Raw genomic sequence first — 23,394 nt, forward strand, 5'->3', positions numbered from 1 at the left:
GAGGGCCATGTCAACTACTGTGGGTGGAAAACCTCGGTTAAGTAAGAAGGAGGACATGTCAGAGGAACTGTTTTTGAAGGTAGCATCATCAGAACAGATGTGACGGAGGCGAAGGAACTGAGAGAATGGGATGGAGTCCTTACAGGAAGCGGGGTGTGAGGAGCTGTAGTCGAGGTAGCTGTGGGAGTCGGTAGGCTTGTATTGGATATTGGTGGAGAGTCTGTCACCAGAAATTGGGACAGAGAGGTCAAGGAAAGGAGGGGAAGTGTCAGAGATGGACCATGTGAAAATGATGGAGAGGTGGAGATTGGAAGCAAAATTAATAAATTTTTCCAGGTCCTGACGAGAGCATGAAGCAGCACTGAAGTAATCATCGATGTACCGGAGAAAGAGTTGTGGGAGGGGGCCAGAGTAGGTTTGGAACAAGGAATGTTACACCTACCCCATAAAGAGACGGGCATAGCTGGGGCCCATGCGGGTACCCATAGCCACACCTTTTATTTGGTCCATCTCTGACACTTCCCTTCCCTTCCTTGATCTCTCTGTCTCAATTTCTGGTGATAGACTGGTCAGCAATATCCATTACAAGCCTACTGACTCCCACAGCTACCTCGACTACAGCTCCTCACTCCCCACTTCCTGTAAGGACTCCATCCCATTCTTTCAGTTCCTTTGCCTCCGTCACATCTGTTCTGATGATGCTACCTTCAAAAACAATTCCTCTGACATGTCTTCCTTCTTCCTTAACCGAGGTTTTCCACCCACAGTGGTTGACAGGGCCCTCAACCGTGTCCGGCCCATCTCCCGCGCATCCGCCTTCACGCCTTGTCCTCCCTCCCAGAAACATGATAGGGTGGTCCCTTGTCCTCACTTATCACCTCACCAGCCTCCGCATTCAAAGGATCATCCTCCGCCATTTCCGCCAACTCCAGCATGATGCCACCACCAAACACATCTTCCCTTCACCCCCACCCCCCGGCGGCATTCCGAAGGGATCGTTCCCTCCGTGACACCCTGGTCCACTCCTCCATCACCCCCTACTCCTCAACCCCCACCTACGGCATTTCCCCATGCCCACGCAAGATATGCACCACCTGCCCTTTCACTTCCTCTCTCCTCACCGTCCAAGGGCCCAAACACTCCTTTCAAGTGAAGCAGCATTTCACTTGCATTTCCCCCAACTTAGTTTACTGCATTCGTTGCTCTCAGTGCGGTTTCCTCTACATTGGAAAGACCAAACGCAGACTGGGTAACCGCTTTGCAGAACACCTTCAGTCTGTCCGCAAGCATTACCCAGACCTCCCTGTCGCTTGCCATTTTACCCTGCTCTCTTGCACACATGTCTATCCTTGGCTTGCTGCATTGTTCCAGTAAAGCTCAATGCAAACTGGAGGAACAGCACCTCATCTTCCGACTAGGCACTTTACAGCCTTCCAGACTGAATATTGAGTTCAATAACTAACCTCAGTGGTGGGGAAACTATTGGAAGAAATTCTGAGGGACAGAATTAATCTACACTTGGAGAGGCAGGGATTAATCAAGGACAGTCAGCATGGTTTTATTAAGGGGAGGTCATGTCTGACCAATTTGATTAAATTTTTCAAAGAGATGCCCAGGTGTGCAGATGAGGGAAATGAATTTGACGTCGTCTACTTGGACTTCAGCAAGGCTTTTCATATGGTCGCACATGGGAGACTGATAACGTAGGTAAGAGCCCATGGGATCCAAGGCAATTTGGCAAATTAGATCCAGAATTGGCTGAGTGGCAGGAAGCAGGGGGTGATGGTCGAGGGGTGTTTTTGTGACTGGATGCCTGTGTCCAGTGGGGTTCCACAGAGATCGGTGTTGGGTCCCTTGCTGTTTGTGGTGTATATAAACGATTTAGACTTGAATGTAGGAGGGTTGATCAGTAAGTTTGAGGATGACACGAAAATCGGTGGGATGGGAAATATTGAGGAGGATAGCCTTAGATTACTGGAGAATGTAGATGGGCTAGTCAGGTGGGTTGATCAGTGGCAAATGGAATTTAATCCAGATAAGTGTGAGGTGATGCACTTGGGCAGGACAAACAAGGCACAGGAATACACGATGAATGGTAGGACCTTGGGAAGTACTGAGGATCAGAGGGACCTTGGCGTGCATATCCACCAGTCCCTTAAGGTAGCGGGACAGGTAGATAAGGTGATTAAGAAGGCATATGGCATACTTGCCTTAATTAGCCGAGGCATAGAATATAATAGCAGGGAGGTTATGCTGGAACTGTATAAAACGCTGGTTAGGCCACAACTAGAGTGTTGCATGCATTGCTGGAATCCACATTATAGGAAGGATGTGATTGCACTTGAGAGAGTACAGAAGAGATTTACCAGGATGTTGCCTGCGCTGGAGAGCTTTAGTTATGAGGAGACATTGGATAGACTGGGGTTATTTTCCCTGGAGGAGAGGAGATTGAGGCACACATGATCGAGGTGTCTCAAATTATGAGGGCATGGATAGGGTAGACAGGAAGGAACTTTTCCCCTTGGTGGCATGATCAATAACATGGGGGCATAGATTTAAGTTAAGGGGCAGGAGGTTTAGAGGGGATGTGAGGAAGAATTCTTTTACCCAGAGGATAGTGGGAATCTGGAACTCACTGCCTGAAAGGGTGGTAATGGAAACCCTCATAATATTTAAGAAGTATTTGGATGTGCACTTGCAATGCCATGGCATACAAGCCTAGTGCTGGAAAATACAATTAGAATAGTTAGGTACTTGTTTGACCGGTGCAGACTCGATGGGCCGAAGGGCCTTTTTCTGTGCTGTAGACACTCTTTGATTCTATGACTTCATCTCTGGTCTGACCTTATGATGGAATGAAGGTCATTGATGAAGCAGCTGATGGTTGGGCCCAGGACACTGTATTGAGGAACTCCTGCAGTGAAGTCCTGGGACTGAGATGATTGACCTCCAACATTGATAACCACCGTCCTTTCTACTAGGTGTGACTCCAACCAGTGGTGAGTCTTCCCCCTAATTTCCATTGACTTCAATTTTGCCTTCTTGATGCCACACTCGGGCAAATGCAGCCTTGATGTCAAGAGCAGTCAGTCTCACCCTATCTCTTGAGTTCAGCTCGTTTGTCCATGTTTGAATCAAGGCTGTAATGAGGCCAGCAGATGAGTGGCCCTGGTGGAATCCAAATTGAGTGTCCATGAGCAATTTATTGAAGTCTAAGTGCCGCGTGATAACAGAGTAGTCTGATGGGGCGGTAATTGGCCGAATTGGAGTTCTTCCCGCTTTTTGTGGACAGGACATACCTGGAAAATTTTCCACATTGTTGGATAGACGCCAATGTTGTGACTGTACTGGACAGCTTGGTTGGGGACAGAACTGAAAATGGTTGCAAATACTTCAACCTTGTCTTTTGCATTTATTTGCTGGGTTCCCCCATCATTGAGAATAAGGATATTTATGGTCCCTCCTTTTCTGGTTAGTTGTTTACTTGTCCACCACTATTCACTACTTGATGTAGCATGACTGCAGAGCTTTGATCTTATTTGTTCACTGTGGAATTGCTTAACGTTGTTTATCACATGCTGCTTCTGCTGTTTGGGATGCAAATAGTCCTGTATTGTAGCTTCACCAGGTTGGTACCTCATCTTCTGTTGTTCCTGGCATGCTATCCTGCACTCTTCACTAAACAATGGTTGATCCCTTAGCTTGATGGTAATGGATAATGTGAGGAAAATGCTGGGCGAAGAGGTTGCAGGCTGTGTTTGAATACAATTCTGCTGCTGCTTATGGCCCACAGTGCCTCATGGATGCCCTTTGCTCGATTGCTCAATCTAATCTGAATCCATCCCATTTAGCATGGTGGTAGTGCCACAAAACAGGATGATGGTTATCCTCAATATGAAGACAGGACTGAGCCTCCACAAGGACTGTGCAATGGTCAGTCCTATGAGCCCTGTCATGGATAGATGAATCTGCAGCAGGTAGATTGGTGAGGACAAGGTCTTTTCTCCCCTTGTTGATTCCCTCACCTGTCACAGGCCTAGTTTGGCACATTTGTCCTTCAGGAATTGGCTAGCTCAATCATTTGTGATACTAGTGATCCACTCTTGGTTCTGGGCAATTGAAGTCCCCTACCCAGAATACATTCTGCACCCTTGCCACTCCCAGTGTCTCTTCCAACTGGTGTTCAACATGGTGGAGTACTGTTTCAACAGGTGAGGGAGGGTAGTACATAGTATCAGGAGGTTCCTTGCCCATGTTTGACCTGATATCATGAGACCTCATGGTGCCTGGAGTCAACCTCAGGTCACCTCCCTCCCGTTTGAAAACCATTGTGCCACCACATTTGGTGGGTTTCTCCTGCCAATGGGACAGGACGTAAACAGGGATGGTGATGGTGATGTCTGGGACATTGCCTGTAAGGTACGAGTCCGTGAGTATGACTAAGTCAGGTTGTTGCTTGGCTAGTCTGTGGGACAGCTCTCAAATGCTGCCTTGACTCCAGATCCACAGCAATGTGGTTGAATCTTAAATGCTCTCTAAACAAGGGCAATTGAGGATGGGCAATAAATGCTGGCCTAGCCAGCAATGCCCACATCCCATAAGCAAATAAAAAAATGTTAGTAAGGAGGGCTTTGCTTGGCTGACAGGGCTGGGCGTGCCCATTGTCATTTCTGGAGCCAATGTTGAGGCCGTGTGGTCCAGCTGGTTTTATTCCTTTGTGACTTTTCTCTAGTAGTTTGATTCAACTGAGTGGTTTGCTAAGCCATTTCAGAGGTTAATTAAGAGTCAGCCACATTGCTGTGGTCCTGGAGTCATATGTAGGCCAGAATAAGTGAAGACAGCAGATGCCCTTCCCTAAAGCACGTTAGTGAACCAGATGGGTTTTTCTGACAATCAATGTTAGTTTCATGATTCTTGATTAGCAAAGCAAAGCATCAAACTGTGTCATCAACAGGACACATTCCCAGTTAACTGACTGTTTTGAGGTGGTTTTGTTTGAGGGGGAAGAGGTGACATGCACGCGAAACTACCTCAGCTCTTTTTAAAATAGTGCCATGGGATTTGTCATGTCCAACTGACAAGTAGATTGGATCTTAGTTCAACATTTATGTTTTAATGTGACAGCTAGATTGGTGAGGATGAGGGTCAGGTAGATTTTCCCACCAACTGCCACGGGCCCATTCTAGCAGCTATGTTCTTCAATACTCAACCAGCCTGGTCAGTTGTGGTGCTATTGAGTTACTCTTGATGATGGGCATGTAAGTGCCCCCTACACACAGCGTTTTGTGTCCCTTTAATCTCAGTGCTTCTTCCAAGTGATACATGAAGAAGCATGGATCCTACAGGTGAAGGACAATGGTAGGTGGTAATCAGCAAGCGGTTTCCTTGCTCATGTTTGGCCTGATGCTGTGAGACTACTTGGAGTGCAGAGTGAACATTGTGAGCTCCCATATTAACTCCCTCCTGACCGTATATCACTGTGGTACCACCTGCTGGTCGCCATTAGAAGTTTTGCTAGTTGGGCTCTCTCTTATCTACGCTTACCTTTGTGACCTTAAAAGTCAGAATATCATTTAGATTGGTGTGGTCCTTCTAACTTACAAATTACACAGATAATACTCCAGCAGTACAAATTGGAAGCCTGATGTATGATTTGGTAGACTGCTCCTCAAGCTGCAGTTTTAACTTGCAGTCAGTTGACCCTTTTACTTCCACATCATAACTGTATTAAAATTAAGACTCATTGCACATCTCCCACTCTTGTCTCATTCTTCTCCAGAACCTCAATGTTATGAAACTGCTTTTTGGCCTTTTAAACAAAACCTGGGCACACCAATTCCCTACTGCCTCATTTACTCTCTTTTCTCCTCCACTTTTCATCATTTATGGTACCTTCTCTGTTGGCCATTATCCTTGACTGAGTGTCTAGATTTTTTCATGAAAATAACCTGTCTGACCTCAGATGTTACGCTTTACCACAAAACCCTGCTCTCCTATTCCCATAACAAAAAAAAACGTTAACTATATATCTCCCACTGCTGCCTGTTCTTCTTGATGTATTGCTGCTGCAGTCCATAATTACCTTTCTCACTGTTCTCTTTGTTACTACAACTGCAAAGCCTGACTCAACAAAGCTATGCCACCAGTGGTGAGCCCTCTTTACAGAGAGCACAGGAAAGAGAAAATGAATGTATGTTTGCAATAAGTCTTGTTGGAAACATGGGATGATGGAATCATTCCTCTCCGTTCATTTCCTTGTGACAAGCTCTTGCTATGTGTCAGTGGCCTAATCGGCGGGAGCCAACTGTGAAAGATATGAAGTTAACATTCCTTAAGGAGTGAATCATAGCTACCTCAATCTCACTCGACCATTCTCTGATTCAAGTCATACTGGATTTATACTTTGATATCTAAGAATTCCAGCTTCAGGAGCATCAAATGTTGTTGCCTTGTTGACTTTAATACCTTGGGCAGCTAACATTTCTTTCGGCCCCTGTTAACTATACTCCAGCAGTGTTTTTCCACAAGGTTGTTATACTCTTTTTTTTACTCATCTATGAGATGTGGGTGTCACAAGTAAGGCCAGCATTTATTGCCCATCCCTAATTGCCCTAGAGAAGGTGGTAGTGAGCCTCCTTCTTGAACCACTGCAGTCCATGTGGTATAGGCACACCCACCATGATCCCAAATCTGGCCCAGTGATGATGAAGGAACAGCGGTATATTTCCAAGTCAGGACGTTGTGTGACTCGGAGGGGAACTTGCAGGTGGTGGCATTTCCAGGTAGTGGTAGAGGTCACAGGTTTGGAAGATGCAGTCCAAAAGCCCTTGGCGAGTTGTTGCAATGCACCTTGTACATGGTATACACTACTGCCGTGTGAAGGTGGTGAAGAGAGTGAATGTTAAATTTTGTGTTTAACTTTCAGTTCCTTTTTAATATAAAGATCTCAATTACTTAAAATTGGTGAAACCATACGCAAATTACTGAGATTTGACCTTAGATACAATTTCCAATGGTGGCTCAGGAGCTATGTTAATGATCCCGATTGGCCACTAATCATGAGTAAAGGACACAAAGATATGCTCTCTTAAGGAGTTGAGGCCTTGAATCATAGAATATTTACAGTACAGCAAGAGGCCTGTTGGTCCAATGTGTCCATGCTGGCTCTTTACAAGAGCAAATCAGCTAATCCATCTCTGCTGCCCTTTCCCCATAGCCTGAATTTTATTCTCTTCGGGTACCAATCCTATTCCTCTTTGAAAGCCCCAATTGTATCTGTCTCCTCCACGCTCACAGTGCAGTCCAGATCTGAACTACTCACTGTAGTGAAAATGATTTTCCTCATGTTGTCCACTGGTTCTTTTGCCAAACATATTTTTGTATTTCCATCTCAGGATATGGATAATGCTGGCCAAGACAACATTTATAACACATTCATTATTTAGGAATGATTTATTCTTTGTATAATTGGCTTGTTGAACATGGTTAGAGGGCATTAAGAGTTGATTGCAACTCTTTGACTGACACTAAGAGTCATTAAGCGATGTGTAGGACAGAATCAGATACAGGTTGGCAATTTTTAGCTCTGAAGAAGAGTCATACAGACTTGAAACTTTAACTCTGTTTTCCACTCCACAGATGCTGTTAGACCTGTGGAGTTTTTCCAGCATCTTCTGTTCTTACAGATTGGCAAGTTCTGTTTTTCAAAGAGGTTTATTAAACTAGTTGGGTTTTGTAGGAATTTTCATGGTCATTTTTTCCCTGGAGCTGTCCTGCAAAACACTGATGCATTGAGATATGATGTTATGACCTCTGGGTTAAAAATCCGTTACCATAACACTGTTAATAATACATGCGAGTAGAAAACATAACATTTGTTGATGATACAAAGCTGTGCTGTTTAATGATCAATGCAATAGAAAGGGATAGCAACCAAAGATATCTGGGTAATTAATGAATGGAAGGAAAGGTTTTAAGGTCTTTAATTTACTGTGGATGAATGTAAAGTAATGGCACAGATCTTCGGAGACTGGTTGTATGACCCAAAATGCTCATTGGGACCCCATACAATTAAGTCCCAATGAGGTGACCTCCATGCAGTTGCCTAGGAAGTTTGAACTTCTGATGGGCAATACCCCTACCCAGGAACCTCCACGAATGTTTCTGACTCAATTAGAGTTAGAAAGTTTGGACGGTTCTGTGGGACTTACCTGAGTACCAAGTAGTGGAAAAGTTAGCCAGAAAAGTCCTAATCTAACTCCTAGATAACTCCAGAACTGACACCCCAATCACTCACACTGGCCTGCTCGCACCCCCCTGAACCCACGGTCTATCCCCTGACACCCCCTGGCTAATACCCGTCCACCTGCCTTACCCCTGATCCAACTACCACCCACCTACCCGACTACCTCCCCACTCTCTGACTACCTCTGACTATCCCACCTAACCGTCCCCAACCTGACCTGACTACCCTGACCAGCCCTGGCTCTCACCCAACTAACCCCCTCCCGACCCCCCCCACCCACTCCCACCGAATCAGCAAGACTACCCCTCAACCCACCTGCCCCTCTCCCACTTGTCATGTTACCCACTTACAATCCCTCCCACCTGCCACCCTGCCCACCTGCTATCCTATCTGCCTGTCACTTCACCCACCTAGTATCCTGTCCACCTACCACCCTATCCACCTGCCAACTCACTCACTCACCACCCTACCTACCTGCCACCTCACCCACCTTCCACCTCAACTACCTACCAACTCACCCACTTAACACCCTACCCACCTGCCATCTCACCCACTTACTCAATTACCCACTTATCCAACCCACCTACCCGCCCTAACACCCTACTAATTCACTCATTTATCCACTCGCCCATTCACTAACATTTACACTGGATCTTTAAACTTACCATGTGGCAGCTACTATGCCGTGCAGCTCTCCGAGGGATGCTGTGTTCCACTTTTCTGTAGAAACTGGGCTCAGAAGACCTGGCAAGAAATATGGAGCAGCGCTGAGGCATGGAAAAGTTCGAGCGAAGCAAAATCCAACGATGATTGCTGCTCTGTGGAAGATCCGAGCCAATGTCTCTTCCTCCATTTCAGAAAACAGGCTATCCAAGAATCCACCATAAGCCCACTGATTCCCACCGCTACCTTTATTACACTCTGTCACACCTGTACTGCTGAAGCCACTTTCTCACACTAGCACTTCCAATATGTCTTCCTTTTCCCTCAACCAAGAATTCTCCTCCACATTGTTGGGTAGGGTCCTTGACCCTGCCTGTCCCATTTCTGGTACCGTTGCTCTTGATCCTTCCTCTTCCTCCCAGAACTACAACTAGGTTCCCTTTGTCCTCACCTTCTACGCCACCAGCTTCCACATTCCACATGTCATCCTCTGCCATTTCTGCCACCACCAAATGCATCCTCATCTCCCCTGCCTTATCAACATTTTGAAGGGACCACTTCCTGCATGATACCCTGGTCTGTTCATCAGTCACCCCAAACACCCCCAGCCCCTTTCCACAGCACCTTCAAATACAGATACTGAAGGCGCTACAACTGTTCTCTTATCTCCTGCCTTCTCACTATCCAGGACCTTAATCTCTCCTTCCAGGTGAAACAGAGATTCACTTGTACTTATTTTAGTTAGTGTATTGTATTTATTGCTCATAATCCAGTTTTCTCTACACTGGAGAGATCAAATGCAGATTGGGTGACTGCAGATCAGTTTTCTTCTCTGATCTCACTCTCTCCGAGGCTTGCAATGAAGCTCAATGTAAACTTGAGGAATATAACCACTTATTTCGATTGGGCATTTTGCAACATTCAGAACTTAACATTAAATTAAACAATTTCAGAATCATAAACTCTTCCCTAATTTTTTTTCGTTAGCAGCTATGGGCGATGCCACTTTTCATCTGCTCTTGCTCCTTCTTTACTTGTCCCATTCCTTTTATCTTTCACCATCATCCCGCTTGTCATTTTATCTCTTCTGGCTTCTGCCGTATCACAACCCTTCCCTTTTGTTCTTCTCCCCTCACCTCTCTCTCTGTATCTGTACTTGCTTAAACCCTGTTACGTCTCTAACTTTTTTAGTTCTGATGACCTGAAAAGTGAACTCAGTCTCTCTCTTCATTAATGCTGCCAGATCTGCTGAATATTTCCAGCATTTCCTGTTTCTTATTCCAATTGATACAAGAATTCTTATAGCAAAGCTAATCGAGTTTTGAGATGGATCTGGAGAGTGCTTGATTATAAGCATTTTAAATGTATAACTGAATTGATATGACCACATTTGAACTACTGTGTTCAATTGTGAGCATTTTGCCTTCAGAAGTACATTGATGAATTGGCAAAGGTTCAGAGAAAAGTAAAAATGATTATTTCTGGACTTGAAGCACTAAGTTGTGAAGATAGGCTGGCTGAATTGAATTTATACTCATTGGGGAATATAAGATTGAGAGGGACGTGACCCAGATCTTTAAATTGCTGAGGGGCATGGATAATGTGGATGTAAGCAGGCTATTTAAGTTAACTGTGGTTGCAGAATGAGAGGACTGAAACATAAAATTGGTATGCCTCAAGCAAAACTAAAGATTAGAAGCAAAGTATTTTTGCTCAATAGAATAATGTTGGAGCAGAGGCTCATCAAATGTAACTAATGTGCGAGAGTGAGTGTGAGTCTGAGTAAGAATGAGTGTGAGAGACTGCATATGTGAGACAGTGAATTTGATAGTGAGTGTGAGAGGGAATGTGTATTTAAGGGTGAGTGAGTGATGAGTGTGTGTGTGTGATAAAGAAAGACAGAGAGAAACCCCTGAGAGAGACGCACACACACACACACACACACACATATACACAGGCATGCTGCTTGGTGTGGAGATGTACACATATGTACCCCTCCTCCTTCCCAAAAAATGTATCCACATCCTGGGCTAGGAGAGGAAGAAAAACCGCAACCTGCATCTGCCCTTACTTTGGTATGAATTCTGCCGAGGGCAGCTCAGAGTGTGAACCACCAGAGGCAAAGGTAAGGTCACTAATGGTTAAACGCAACTCCTTAGCTCAGTTCTGGTTCCCTCCCTCCTCCTTGATGGCCAGGACTGAGGCCTAGACATAGAGTACAAAAGCCCATATGTTTTGCTAAACCCATATAAAGTAGTCCAACCCAACTGTGACTATGGTTCTCAATTCAGGGCACTCAAAGGATATGTAGGGTTAAATGGGGTTGGGTTGGGGTTGGGGGTGGGGGTTGGGGGGGGTGGGGCACAGTGTAGACAAGGGGCCTAGAAACAGGCAAAGTACCAGGACTCATAATTTCTCTCCCTGGCCCTGACTAATGCTACATTGATTAAATGCTTCAGAAAGTAACTAGACAAATATCTGGTTACGAATGAGAATGAAGGTTAGATGAATAAGGATAGTTGAACTAATTTTATTCGCAGGCAGTCTGATCTGGAGCACAGTAATGATGTTTAGCTGCTTAGCTGGGAATGTATTTAACCTCCCCTATCTCATTAAGACCACTGCTCAACTCCACGTTGTCGAAAACCTACATAAGTGAGTATGTCACCAAGTCATGTTGATGTTACTGAGGAGCAGTTCTTTTGATTGCTTGCAAGTCCCTGATTCCAACCTCTTGGGGTATAGGTTGTCAAGGGCAAAGGACTTAGCAAGAAATTACTTTTTTACTGATTCAGGAGAAAAATTTCAAAAGGCTTGCCAGTATCATTCCCTGTATTTCCAGTGCTATTAACCAGGGAATCCTATTTCTCTTCAGGTCCAGTTTATTAATTTCATAATGTGGGACCCATCTTTCCTCTTCATGTTCCCTGTTCTGATCTGCATACTCCAGATTCCACGCTCCCGCTCTTCCAAAATCCTACTTCAGTAGAGGCAACTGGTGATTTAAATGGCCAGCTGCCAGTGCAAATCATGCATGCCTGAACCCCCGGCCCGTCTCCAGCCCTCCAGCTGCAAAGATGGGAAATGTTGGGTTTGGGGCTGGAACTTAGAAATTTCGGCCATTTCCTCTGTCTTGGTGACAATCTGGGCCTTTGTATTGAAGAGTAAGCAAGGCCTATATGTCAACTTGGGATATAATAGCATATTAACTTGTGAACAATGGCTCAACTTGGGACATAAGGCCTGGATTTTAAGGTGGTCATGATGGCAAAACTATAAACACTCCCTGCCATTACTCCGCTGAAATTGACAGCAACTTCAAAAGACTGAGTACCTGTGGAATGAAGTGGAAATCTAGAAGTTGCTGCCAGTGAACCTATGTTTCTCCAGAGGATGCACCTCTGTTGAGGTCCCTCCAGAATGTAACCCTGAAGCAGCCACAGAACAAACAAAAGCATCAATTTTTGTATTGTTTGTATCTCTGTAAAAACCCTTGAAAAAGTTAAGCCTTGTTGAAAGAAACATAACTGAATCTTTAAAGGCATGCTAAGTTGATAATTACTACTGAACACAATCATTGGGTCTCAAAAGCTAATTTTATATTTGCGGAATGCCATGTGGCACCATTATGATGAGAAAAATCCATATTTTGTATTTTTAAACTTTGTAATGATATTTTAACTTTTATCTCAATCCAAACATAATTATTTATTTTGCATTTTGCAAATGTAAGTAAAATGTGAAAGCAATCAGTGCTTTTAACTTTCTGGCCTGCTGTCTGTGAAAATCTGCCAATGTGATTGGCAGCTTACCCTCCTTGCTGACATCACTGTTGCTGCATACCTGGAGATTTCCTTGACTTGGCATCTGATTTAAAGTGCCATTAGAAAGAGATTGCTACATTTTTGTGGGCATCTTTCTTGAAGGGCAGTGGCAAGCACCATTGCTTCACCGGTGGCCATAACATCCAGCCCAATGTTGAGTCATGAACCTGAAATAGTGCCAGAGAGATGGATTGAATCAGTGGAGAGGTAATGGAGTTTGTGATGGAGAAGGTCCATGAAGTTGCTTTGTAATTATAACACGTTCAGGTTTAGATATCAAGCAATCATTCTCACAGAACAGACTTAGGGCAGGATTTTCCGTCTCATAGGAGGTGTGTGGCCGACCCTAATGGGAGTAAAATAGTGTGCGATAACTTCGGGTGAGCATCTGATATTTCACTCAGCGGGCACGCATGGGTGCCGGATTGGTACCCACCATTAATTAAGCGGCCACTTAAGGCCTGTAATAGTCCAATCGACTATGATTTTTCCTTGCCTGTGCGATTTTCTGCTTGTCACATGGGCAAAATCGGAAAGCGGCCAGCCAACATTTTCACAAACCTCACCCAAGGGCAGAATAAAAAGGGTCAGCAGCATTGCCAGTGTGAATAGTGAGGAGCTTTGGAGATAATTTGTAGCTGATTGCTTATTGGTACTTGGCAGCTTCATCTCTGTTCGTGGCTTCATTCTTAGCATTTCCAGGCTCCATTTCATGACTCATTGCTGTCTGCCAGGCTCCTGGAGGAATCAGACCATATGGACCCTTCCTGGTATCAGACAGCCTTCCCTTACCCTGGTAATAGGGATTGTGGTCTCTGCTGGAGGCACCTCCTCTGAGGAGGAAGAGAAAGGCAGAAGGGAAAGGAGGCCAGGTACCCCAATGCAGATTCCAGGGAAGAGACCTGTTCGAGGAGAGGCACAGGAGCAGGGTGCACAGGGCCAGCAGGTAGTCCAAGGCAGAAGGGACCGCTTCCAGGATTTACAGGTGGCGATGAAGCTACCTCAATATGTTTGAGGTGCAATGCCAAAGGAGGTTCCGCCTCTCAAGGGAGAGCTTGACCTCCATTTGCCAGATGATTTGGCCTGAGATCAGCTTCGAACGTGTGGGTAGATACCCCATGCCAATGGCCCTCAACTTCTATGCCTCCGGCTCTTTCCAGGTGTCAGTGGGGGATCTGTGTGGAGTCTCCCAATTAGTTGTTCAGTTTCATCAAGCTGGTGACAGATGCTCTGTTCAGGTGGGTACTGACCTTTACTCTTTACCATATGGGCAAGGCCACCCAGACAGAGCGAGCCAGAGGCTTTGCTGTGACTTCTGAGCTCCCCTGCATCCAAGGTGCAATTGACAGCACGCGTGGCCGTCAAGGCGCTAGCGGGTCAGCCCGGTGCCTTCGTCAGCAGGAAGGGCTTCCACTCCATATTGTGTGATCACAGGATGCAGATTCTACAAGTCTGTGCAAGGTACCCAGGCAGCTCCCACGACGTATACATTGTGAGACACTCCCAGGTGCCGAGGCACTTCGGTGCTCCAGCCTGGCTGGAAGGATGGCTGCTGGGTGACAAGGGCTATCCATTGAAGAGGTGGCTCATGATGCCTCTCCAATACCCTAGAACAGAGGCAAAGAAGCATTACAATATGAGTCATGCCTCCACAGGGGCCGTGGTAGAGAGGGCCATAGGTCTTCTCAAGATGAGCTTCCAATGTCTGGACCATTCAGGGAGTGCACGACAATACACCTCAGAGCAGATGTCAATGATAGTGGTTTCATGCTGCGCTCTCTCAATCTGGCCCTGCAAAGGGAAGAGGATCTTGATGCAGCTCCACAGGCCACAGATGATGAATCTGGTAGTGAGTCAGAAGAGGAGCATGGTGAGGAGAATGCTGAGGGCATGGAGCCAGACCTTGGTAACCTGCAGGGAGGCAGGGACACCTGGGACACCTTGATCCTGTGCTCCTTCAGCTAGGCTATCAAAGATCATCTTCAAACACATGCCAGGGTTGCCATCTCCATCCTGGATGTCTGAAAGGACCCTGTCATTTGAACAAAGAACACTCAGTGCCTGTGCAATATAGTTCAGAGCAACCGATGTCCAGCATTACATACTGGCACTCCCCACACCAATGAAATAAAAGGTGAAGCATACTCAGGCCATGACGACAAAAACATGATTTATGTCATTCTGACAATTCAGTAATTTTAACAGAAATGTTTCTGGCATTCAACGTCCAACCAGTATACATAGAGTAAACAAAAATGAACATAAAATCACCCGTGACCTGTCCTTCTTGGGCTAATGGTACCTTTAACTTCCATTTGCGAGTGCTACATCTAGGTGCTCCACCCTTGGTGGCACCGGCATTGGAGACAGCCTGCTGACTCTGCTGTCTTGTTGGCCTTGATGACCTTGGTGTTCATCCTCTGGCCACTGGAGCCTGTGCTGGCCCCACCTGCGAGGGAGTGGCCAGTGTCATGGCTGACATCTCCCCAATTACTGCAGCCTCATCAGATGCCACGGTCACTGGCAGAGGGGTGGAGGAGCTGCTGCCATCATCCAGAAAGTCCTGAGAGGAGCCCGCAGAAATGACAGGAGCTCGTGCACCAATGTGAGGTCACTGCGGACCTCCCTGGACAGCACTGATGGACGGGCACCTAGCTGGGATACTGGGTGCCTCATCCATCTCCCACGCTGACACTGACCACCTGAGCTCAGTGCCTGTGTGAGGGCTTGCAGGTCCGAGCGCAACCCTGGGAACACCTGATTCTGTTCTGGAGCTGCCTCTCCATGAGAGTTGCCATTCTCTCAATGGAGGAGGCAGTGCACTTGGCCATGATGGTCAACGCAGTGCTCATGCTCCGCATAGACTCCTCCACCACGGAGAGCATAGCACACACCCACAGGTCTCCGCCAGATACTCCCACACAACTTGCTGGATATCTAACATCTGCCACCTAATGGACGGCTCCAGAGGCTCACCATCAGCCTTTGACTGAGCATTGCCTTGGTCCCCAGCAGTCCTTTGACTGCCGGCACCCTGGGCACTCTGCTTGTGCCTCAAGCGATTGTGAAGTGCCCTCACCAATGTGCACTGAGATACTAGCTGCCGCTCTAATGCCCACCGAGGCGCTGGTGCCTGCTTCAGTGAGCGGGTTGACCCAGGTGAAAATGACGCCCCGTGGTCCTCCGGTGTCAGGGGTGGCCCTTCAGGGTCTCCAGATCCAACACGTGCTGGTGAACTTATAGGGAGAAGAAGGACACGTCATTGGTTTAAGTCATTGTGATGTCACTGCGCATGCCAGGCATCCTAGTGAGACAACGGAGGTCTGCATTGTTGTGCCCTCGTCTTCCAATGATCAATTGGGACTCCAGATTCCAGGCTCACATCAATAGAAAGACTACACTCGAGTGGTTGCACGAGCCAAAACTCTCACCTCTCTGTACCTTCATCTTACCTTCATCTGGCACCCTCGCCTCTCCACGCCCGGTTGCACATGGGGCCCTCAAGCCCTAGGGCATCTTGCTCATACCTCGAGAGGATTAGGAAGCTAGAGGGGCCTCCGCCAGTCGGCGACTTTTCTATATTGTTGTGGGCCATCGTGTCCTGAAACAACACAGGAGTATTGATTAGTCCACTCTGTACCTGCAGCACCATTGCAGCCTGCCCAACCCCAGCTGAGGAGCACCTGGCAGGGCACATCTGATTTCAGGTACTCGAGCCACAAGGCACTCAGTCTAAGCAGCCAGGGCTCACACCCTTGGCCTGCTCCAGTGTGGTTGACATTTAGCACAAACACTCTAGCACCCTTGAGGTCCAAGGGGGGACAGCCAGACATCTGCACGCAGACCCAGGCCAACACGGTACTCACCCTTCCTGAGCGCAGCAGGTCATCAAAGCACTTCTGGCACTGCACCCAGGAGCGCCTTGCCACATCACGGCTCCTGATCAGCGCTGCCACCTCCTCCTATGCCCCCTTGGTGAGGTGTGGTGGCCTCCTCCTCTCACCCCTGGGGCCATCCCCTCCAGGAGGACGGCGAACCAATCATCAGAGAAGCGGGCTGGGCCGAGTGCCCACCTGATCTGCCATCCCGCCAGCTGTGTCCAGTTGCACTCGTGTCCATAGTGCCGGCTCAGGGAACGTCCTCCCTTAGCAGCCTTCCAGGGGCTGCCTGGGCCACTTTTAAACCAGCCCCCGGGTTGCCATTGGACCCGCTGGCCAACAGGACCCCGCCCCCACTCGGCCCTTCCCCGCCAGTGCAGAGCTGCATTTCATGCTGGGCGGGCCTTAATTGACCCACCAGCATGAAATTGTGGCCGGGGCCTGATCGCGAGCAGCGGTCCGAATTGCGGCCGCTCCCAGGCAAAGCAATGGATAGTCTGTACCTTGTTGTCAAAGGATTCCCTGAGTCTCTTGCACTTGTTAGAGGTGAGAACAGATGGTCAGGAAAGAAGAGTTTCAGAAAGAAGTCAGGGGCTACCTTTGCTGTCTAAGATTATCCTAGAGTTGTGGACATGCCTTGGCAGAGGTTTAACGGCTTTTGATGTTACCGAGACAAATCTAGTGATGGATGGCCAAAATACCGGTTTGCCAGATATATTTAGGTTTTGCACCTGAGAGAACAAAGCTGGGGGCTGTACTGGAGGAGCAATCAGGAAGGGAGACAGTTAAGGTTTCACGGAGGAAAGTTATTTAATTTGTTTCTTTCAGAATCGTTTTGCTGATTAAACACAAGTTTTATGACTGTGAGCAATCTGTTTTGTATTTTGACATGGAGAAAGCATAGCTTTACACAGAGCTGATGTCATCCAAATGTTTTGACTTGAATTGTGGCGACTAAAGCAAGATTCAAATAGTCTTGATATCACATTTAAATCATGATTTTACGAGAGCAGATTGAAATCTTGCTATATTCCTACTTAAATCTCAATGATGATTGTGTCCTAATCGTTGTTCTTTCCACAGTTATTTCAGCTGTTTTACTTCAAACACAGCATTTATTTTATTTATTGTTTCCTCCTCCCTTCTGTCTTGCCAAAGGCACACAACACAGCAGGAGACGAATAAAACCATCAGCTCCTCAACAAAGTATATTAAGCAGCTCTCGGAAATAGTACGCGGATCATCCAGGGTAAGTGCAGCTGAAATGTAACAATAGCTTCAAATGTTATGCAAATGAGTCCTGAAACCAAAATGTAATTGCCAGAAAATTAAAACCAGTAAGATTTGCATATATAATATAATTACCTCGCGCCTTGGCTGTTAGCCATTTTTAACTAAGACAGTCATTGCACTTTTGCATCCTGAATTATTAATTGACTTTAAATGCAGATTTTATTAATACATTAATAATGAAGTCCCATTTAATATGTAAACTCTGCCGTTTATTTTTGTGGCTGATGTGCCAGAGTTTTTTTTTTTGGCAGTATTTTTTTGAGTTAATATAGCAAAGCAGCTCAAATGGCCACAGCTGCTCTGCTTCTAATTCAACTGATAACCCATTCTGCAGAAAAACAAACAGAATTGTGGCGTTCAATCACAAAGCACTGACAGAAATATTCCCGACACTCACATTATAAAGGTGGAATTTGCCTTTTTGGTCAACATTAGTCAGTGGCCCTGGTTATGAATGGCTGGAACCCCTAAAATGGACTTTCCAATCATGGAATTTGGCTAATGCGTGGGCCATAATGATGTTTTTTCATCTTCATTCTTGGGATGTGGGCGTTGCTGGCTAGGCCAGCATTTATTGCCCATCTCTAATTGCCCTTGAGAAAGTGGTGGTGAGCTGCCTTCATAAACCGCTGCAGCCCCTCTGGTGTTGGTCCACCCACAGTGCTGTTGGGGAGAGAGTTCTAGGATTTTGACCCAGCGACAGTGAAGGAACATATTTCCAAGTCAGGATGTTGTGTGGCTTGGCGGGGAACTTGTCAGTGGTGGTGTACCCATGTATTTGTTACCCTCGTCCTTCTAGATGGGAATTGGGGAAAGCTTTCCACTGGTTGGAGTCACATTCACACAAAGGAAGATGGTTGTGGTTGTTGGAGGTCTGTCATCTCAGTTCCAGGACATCACTGCCGGAGTTCCTCAGGGTAGTGCCCTAGACCCAACCATCTTCAGCTGTTTCATCAATGACCTTCCTTCCATCATAAGGATAGAAGTGGGGATGTTCGCTGATGATTGCACAATGTTCAGCACTATTTGCGACTCCTCAGATACTGAAGCAGTCTGTGTCGAAATGCAGCAAGACCTCGACAATATCCAGGCTGGAGCTGACAAGTGGCAAGTAATATTTGTGCTACACAAGTGCCAGACAATGACCATCTCCAACAAGTGAGAATTTAACCATCACCCCTGGACGTTCAATACTGTTACCATCTCTGAACCCCCATTATCAATATCCTGGGGGTTACCATTGACCAGAAGCTGAACTGGACTAGCCATATAAATACTGTGACTACAAGGGCAGGCCAGAGGCTAAGAATCCTGCGATGAGTAACTCACCTCCTGAATCCCCAAAGCCTGTCCACCACCTACAAGGCACAAGTCAGGAATGTGATAGAATATTCCCCACTTGTCTGGATGAGTGCAGCTCCCACAGCACTCAACAACTTCAACACCATCCAGGACAAAGCGGCCTGCTTGATTGGCACTCCATCCATAATCATTCACTCCCTCCACAACTGATGCAGATTGGCAGCAGTGTGTACCATCTACAAGATGCACTCTCCTTAGACTGCACCTTCCAAACCCACACTCCTTACCATCTAGAAGGACAAGGGCAGCAGGTACATGGGAACACCACCACCTAGCCACTCACCATCCTGACTTGGGAATATATCGCCGTTCCTTCACTGTCGCTGGGTCAAAATCCTGGACCTCCCTCCTTAACGGCACTGTGGGTGTACGTGAGACCACATGGACCGCAGTAGTTCAAGAGGGCAGTTCACCACCATCTTCTCAATGGCAATTAGGGACGGGCAACAAATGCTGGCTTAGACAGTGATGCCCATATCCCATAAGTGAATTTAAAAACTTATAGGATGCATGTGGGCCAACCTATACAATTACCAGAAGATTGCTTTACACACACCATACACTGAGTTTTCTTGATGGAAATTTCCAGCTGATTTGTTCTCATCAGCGTTTACATCGATGTTTGTTGACTGGCTTTTGCCCTAAATACAAGTTCAATGTTTATCGTTTCAACCTCGCCTGTACTTCATTGTGCCAGTAGAAACAAAGAAATTGTTCTGGACATTCTAATCTACTTCTATTTTGTTGGTGGCCAAGCATGCCCTCCAGATTAGCACCCAACAGTGCAAAATAAAGATAGGCTAGCCTACCCATTTCTCCTGCCTTCCTCCCATGTAGACCTCATCTTCTCATTTTCAAACCCCCACTTCCTTCTTCCTCATCTTGCTGTGGCTGAACCCCAGTGCTCTCTTCCCTTAAATCTGTTGGTCCTTGTGGAGCAATGTTCAGCATCATTCATGACTCCTCAAATAACAAAGCAACCCATGCCCACACGCAGCAAGACCTGGACAACATTCAGGCTTGAATGCTAAGTGCCAAGTAACATTCATGCCACACAAGTGCCAGGCAATGACCACCTTCAACAAGAGAGAATCTAACCATCTCCCCTTGACGTTCAATGGTATTGCTATCACTGAATCCCCCACTATCCTGGGGTTTACCAATGACCAGAAACTGAACTGAACTAGTCATATAATTACTGTGGCTACAAGAACAGGTCAGAGGTTGAGGATTCTGCTATGAGGATCTCACCCCCTGATTTCCCAAAGCCTGTCCACCATTTACAAGGCTCAAATTAGCACTGTGATGGAGCACTCTCCACTTGCCTGGATGAGTGCAGCTCTAAAAACACTCACACTCCACACCATCCAGGACAAAGCAGCCCACTTGATTGACACCCATTCCACCACCTTCAACATTCACACCCTCCGCCACTGATGCACAGTAGCACCAGTGTGTTCCATCTACAGGATGCACTGCAGCAACACACCAAGGCTCCTTCAAAAGCACCTTCCAAACCCATGACCTCTACCACCTAGAAGGACAATGGCAGCAGATGCATTGGAAGACCACCACCTGCATCTCCTCCAAGCCATACACCATCTGACTTGGAGCTATATCGCCGTTCCTTCACTGTCACTGGGTCAAAATCCAGGAACTCCCTTGCTAACAGCTCTGTGGGCGTACCTAGACCATGCGGCCTTTTCAAGGGCATGAAGGATGGGCAGTCAATGCTGGCCTAGCCAGCGATGCCCATAGCCGGTGAAAGAATAAAAAGAAAGGAAGAATAAAAGGTTGCAATAGTGCAGCACATTCAGATTACGTAGTCTGCTTTACATTCAATGTACAGTACAGGAAAGGGCAGTTCAGCCCAGCAGCCTTTGCACATGCTCACAAGCCACATTCACATTCTCATCCTGTGTTTTCCTCTTTCAGACTGTAGCAATGCGTAGAAGCAATATTTCTATATCCAGCCCATTGAACCCATGCATATTTTCACAGACCTCTGTCAATATCTCCTCTTCATCTCATTGTTGGCTGGCTTGCTCTCCAGAAAGAGACTGTGAAACTTAACTGACACTCCAATACGATGCCAACCTCGGCCCAGCCCACCATGAACTTTGGCAGCTGTAGGGATCCGTCGTCATGGATTAATATCTTAATGCACAACCCCTTTGTACTGTAATTCTAGAAAAAAAAGGCTGCTCCTGAAATATTAACCCATCTCTTTTTCAGATTTCAGTTTTGTTTCTATTTATTTCCAATTTCCAATCCTCATTCAGTTTCCCTTTGTCCCTAACATGCTGATGGTGTCTGAACGTGAGGAGCTGGTTAGAAATTAGCCAGCTTCTCAGTAGGCTTGATTCAAGTTTCAGGGAGGGCAAACGGACTATTTAAATAATATTTTGTTTTTTTTTGCCTACAGCGAGAATGGTTGCAGTTGGATAGGCTTAAGAACCAGCTCTCAGACTCTATTCAGCGCTATGGAGGATTGCAGAAGGTAAACAGTTAACCACTCAATATCTTTTGATTGCTTATTAATATTTAAAACCCATTGTTTTCCCCAAAATTCCTACAGCTTTGTTTATTTTGTACTTGGGAGTTTACCCTTCAACACTGCATCAATTGCACCAAGAGTTTCACAGTACTGGATTGCAATGAGTGGTGTTCCTCTTCAATGTAGTGACTGCATTCATCAAGTGTGGTCAGCCATTGATACCTGTAGGCCATTAAAAATAAAAAGCTATATAGAAGCTGCCATTAGAGTCAATGACTCCTCTTACCCTCTTAGCTTCCTGCTTCTTCCAGACAAAAAAGGATGAATTTTTACACTCCAATCAATTACATGTAAACATTACTCTTCAATATCTCATCACTGATAAAAATAGCTTCTTTAAAAAGAATTAAGAAAGATTTCAAAAGCAACTAAAGGATTAATGATAACCACAGGCAGCAACAAAGTGATTAGATGTTCATGTATGCATTTCATTAATACACTTGGAGTATGAAATTGCCTCTGTGCATCTATCTTTATTTCAGATTTCCAGCCTTCACACATTTTATCTTTTTATCTCTAACAACGCATGGGTAGTTCCAAATTAAATGGTGGTGATGGCCACAGGTGGGGACAGAGGTGGGGGTGTTGATCCAGGATTGATGAGGGGCCATTGATTGGGGCTGATCAGTGATGGGGAAGAGGCTCCGGGCCAAGGGGAGTGGCGGAGGGTGAGCAATAAGGTGGAGGAAAGAGGGATTGATCCTGGGGTGGGTCAGGTTGGGTGGCCATTCCTAGGCTTGGGGGAGGGGGTCGATGTTAGAGTCGGAACAGAATGGGCATAGGGATAGTGGCAGCGCTCTGCCAGGTGGGGCTGAGAGGGGATTGGAAGTCAGGAGAAAGATATTGAAGCTTCGGGAGGGCAAGGGAGCTGTCAGAGGTGCAGAGGGAGGTGGCTGGAGAGTTGGAGGCCTGAGGGCTGGGGGAGGCTGGACACTCAAGTGTTTAATTTAAACCCCCTCTCTCATTCCCAAACTTTCCCTTTTTTGAGGGGGTGGGGGGGCTTAAGATTCCCCCATATGGTACAAATGTAAGGAAGTTCTGCTAAGACTTTATAAGTGTTAGTTCGGCCTCAGCTGGAGTATTGTGTTCAATTCTGGACATTATACTTGATGAAAAGTGTCATAGCCTTCCCAGTAATTTGTTGGAAGAAATGCTAAATATCTAACAAGGAAGGCTGGGTATTACGCTGCCCAACTGGTGGGTTGGAATGTGGTGCAATCCAGCAGGTGGCCTTCCCACCCACAACCTGTCTGAAATTTTACAGGGGGCAGGGTGGTGGGTGGGAGCAGTCAGACAGCCCACCTGCCCTTGGGTCTATTGAGGTCCTTAAGTGGCCAATTAATAGCCACTTAAGGGACTCATCCCACTTCCACCAGTATTTTACCCATGGCAGTGATGGGCCCACGCCATGTGGGAAGTTCAGCTGCGCAGGCTGGTGTCTGGTAAGGCGACAGTGGGGCCTTCTTTGCAGGTCCCCTGGGACAATCTGAGGCATCTCCAGCCCCCCCTACAAAGACCAATCCCCTAACTTTAACCATCTATGCAGCTGGCCTGAATTGGCCCCTCTCCCCC

At 46.5% G+C, this 23,394-nt stretch overlaps 1 protein-coding gene across 3 annotated transcripts in view; it reads left to right on the forward strand.

Annotated features, from left to right (window-relative positions):
* The window catches only part of tsnare1 (T-SNARE Domain Containing 1), an 871,135-nt gene that overhangs the window by 580,756 nt on the left and 266,985 nt on the right, over positions 1-23,394 (forward strand). For all 3 annotated transcript variants that reach the window (XM_041190481.1, XM_041190482.1, XM_041190480.1), the window contains exons 5-6: positions 17,769-17,859; positions 21,691-21,765. In XM_041190481.1, coding sequence (XP_041046415.1) covers positions 17,769-17,859; positions 21,691-21,765 — 166 coding nt within the window. The remainder of the gene's footprint in view (positions 1-17,768; positions 17,860-21,690; positions 21,766-23,394) is intronic.

The sequence above is a fragment of the Carcharodon carcharias genome, chromosome 6 (assembly GCF_017639515.1).
Source record: "Carcharodon carcharias isolate sCarCar2 chromosome 6, sCarCar2.pri, whole genome shotgun sequence".
NCBI lineage: Eukaryota > Metazoa > Chordata > Chondrichthyes > Lamniformes > Lamnidae > Carcharodon > Carcharodon carcharias.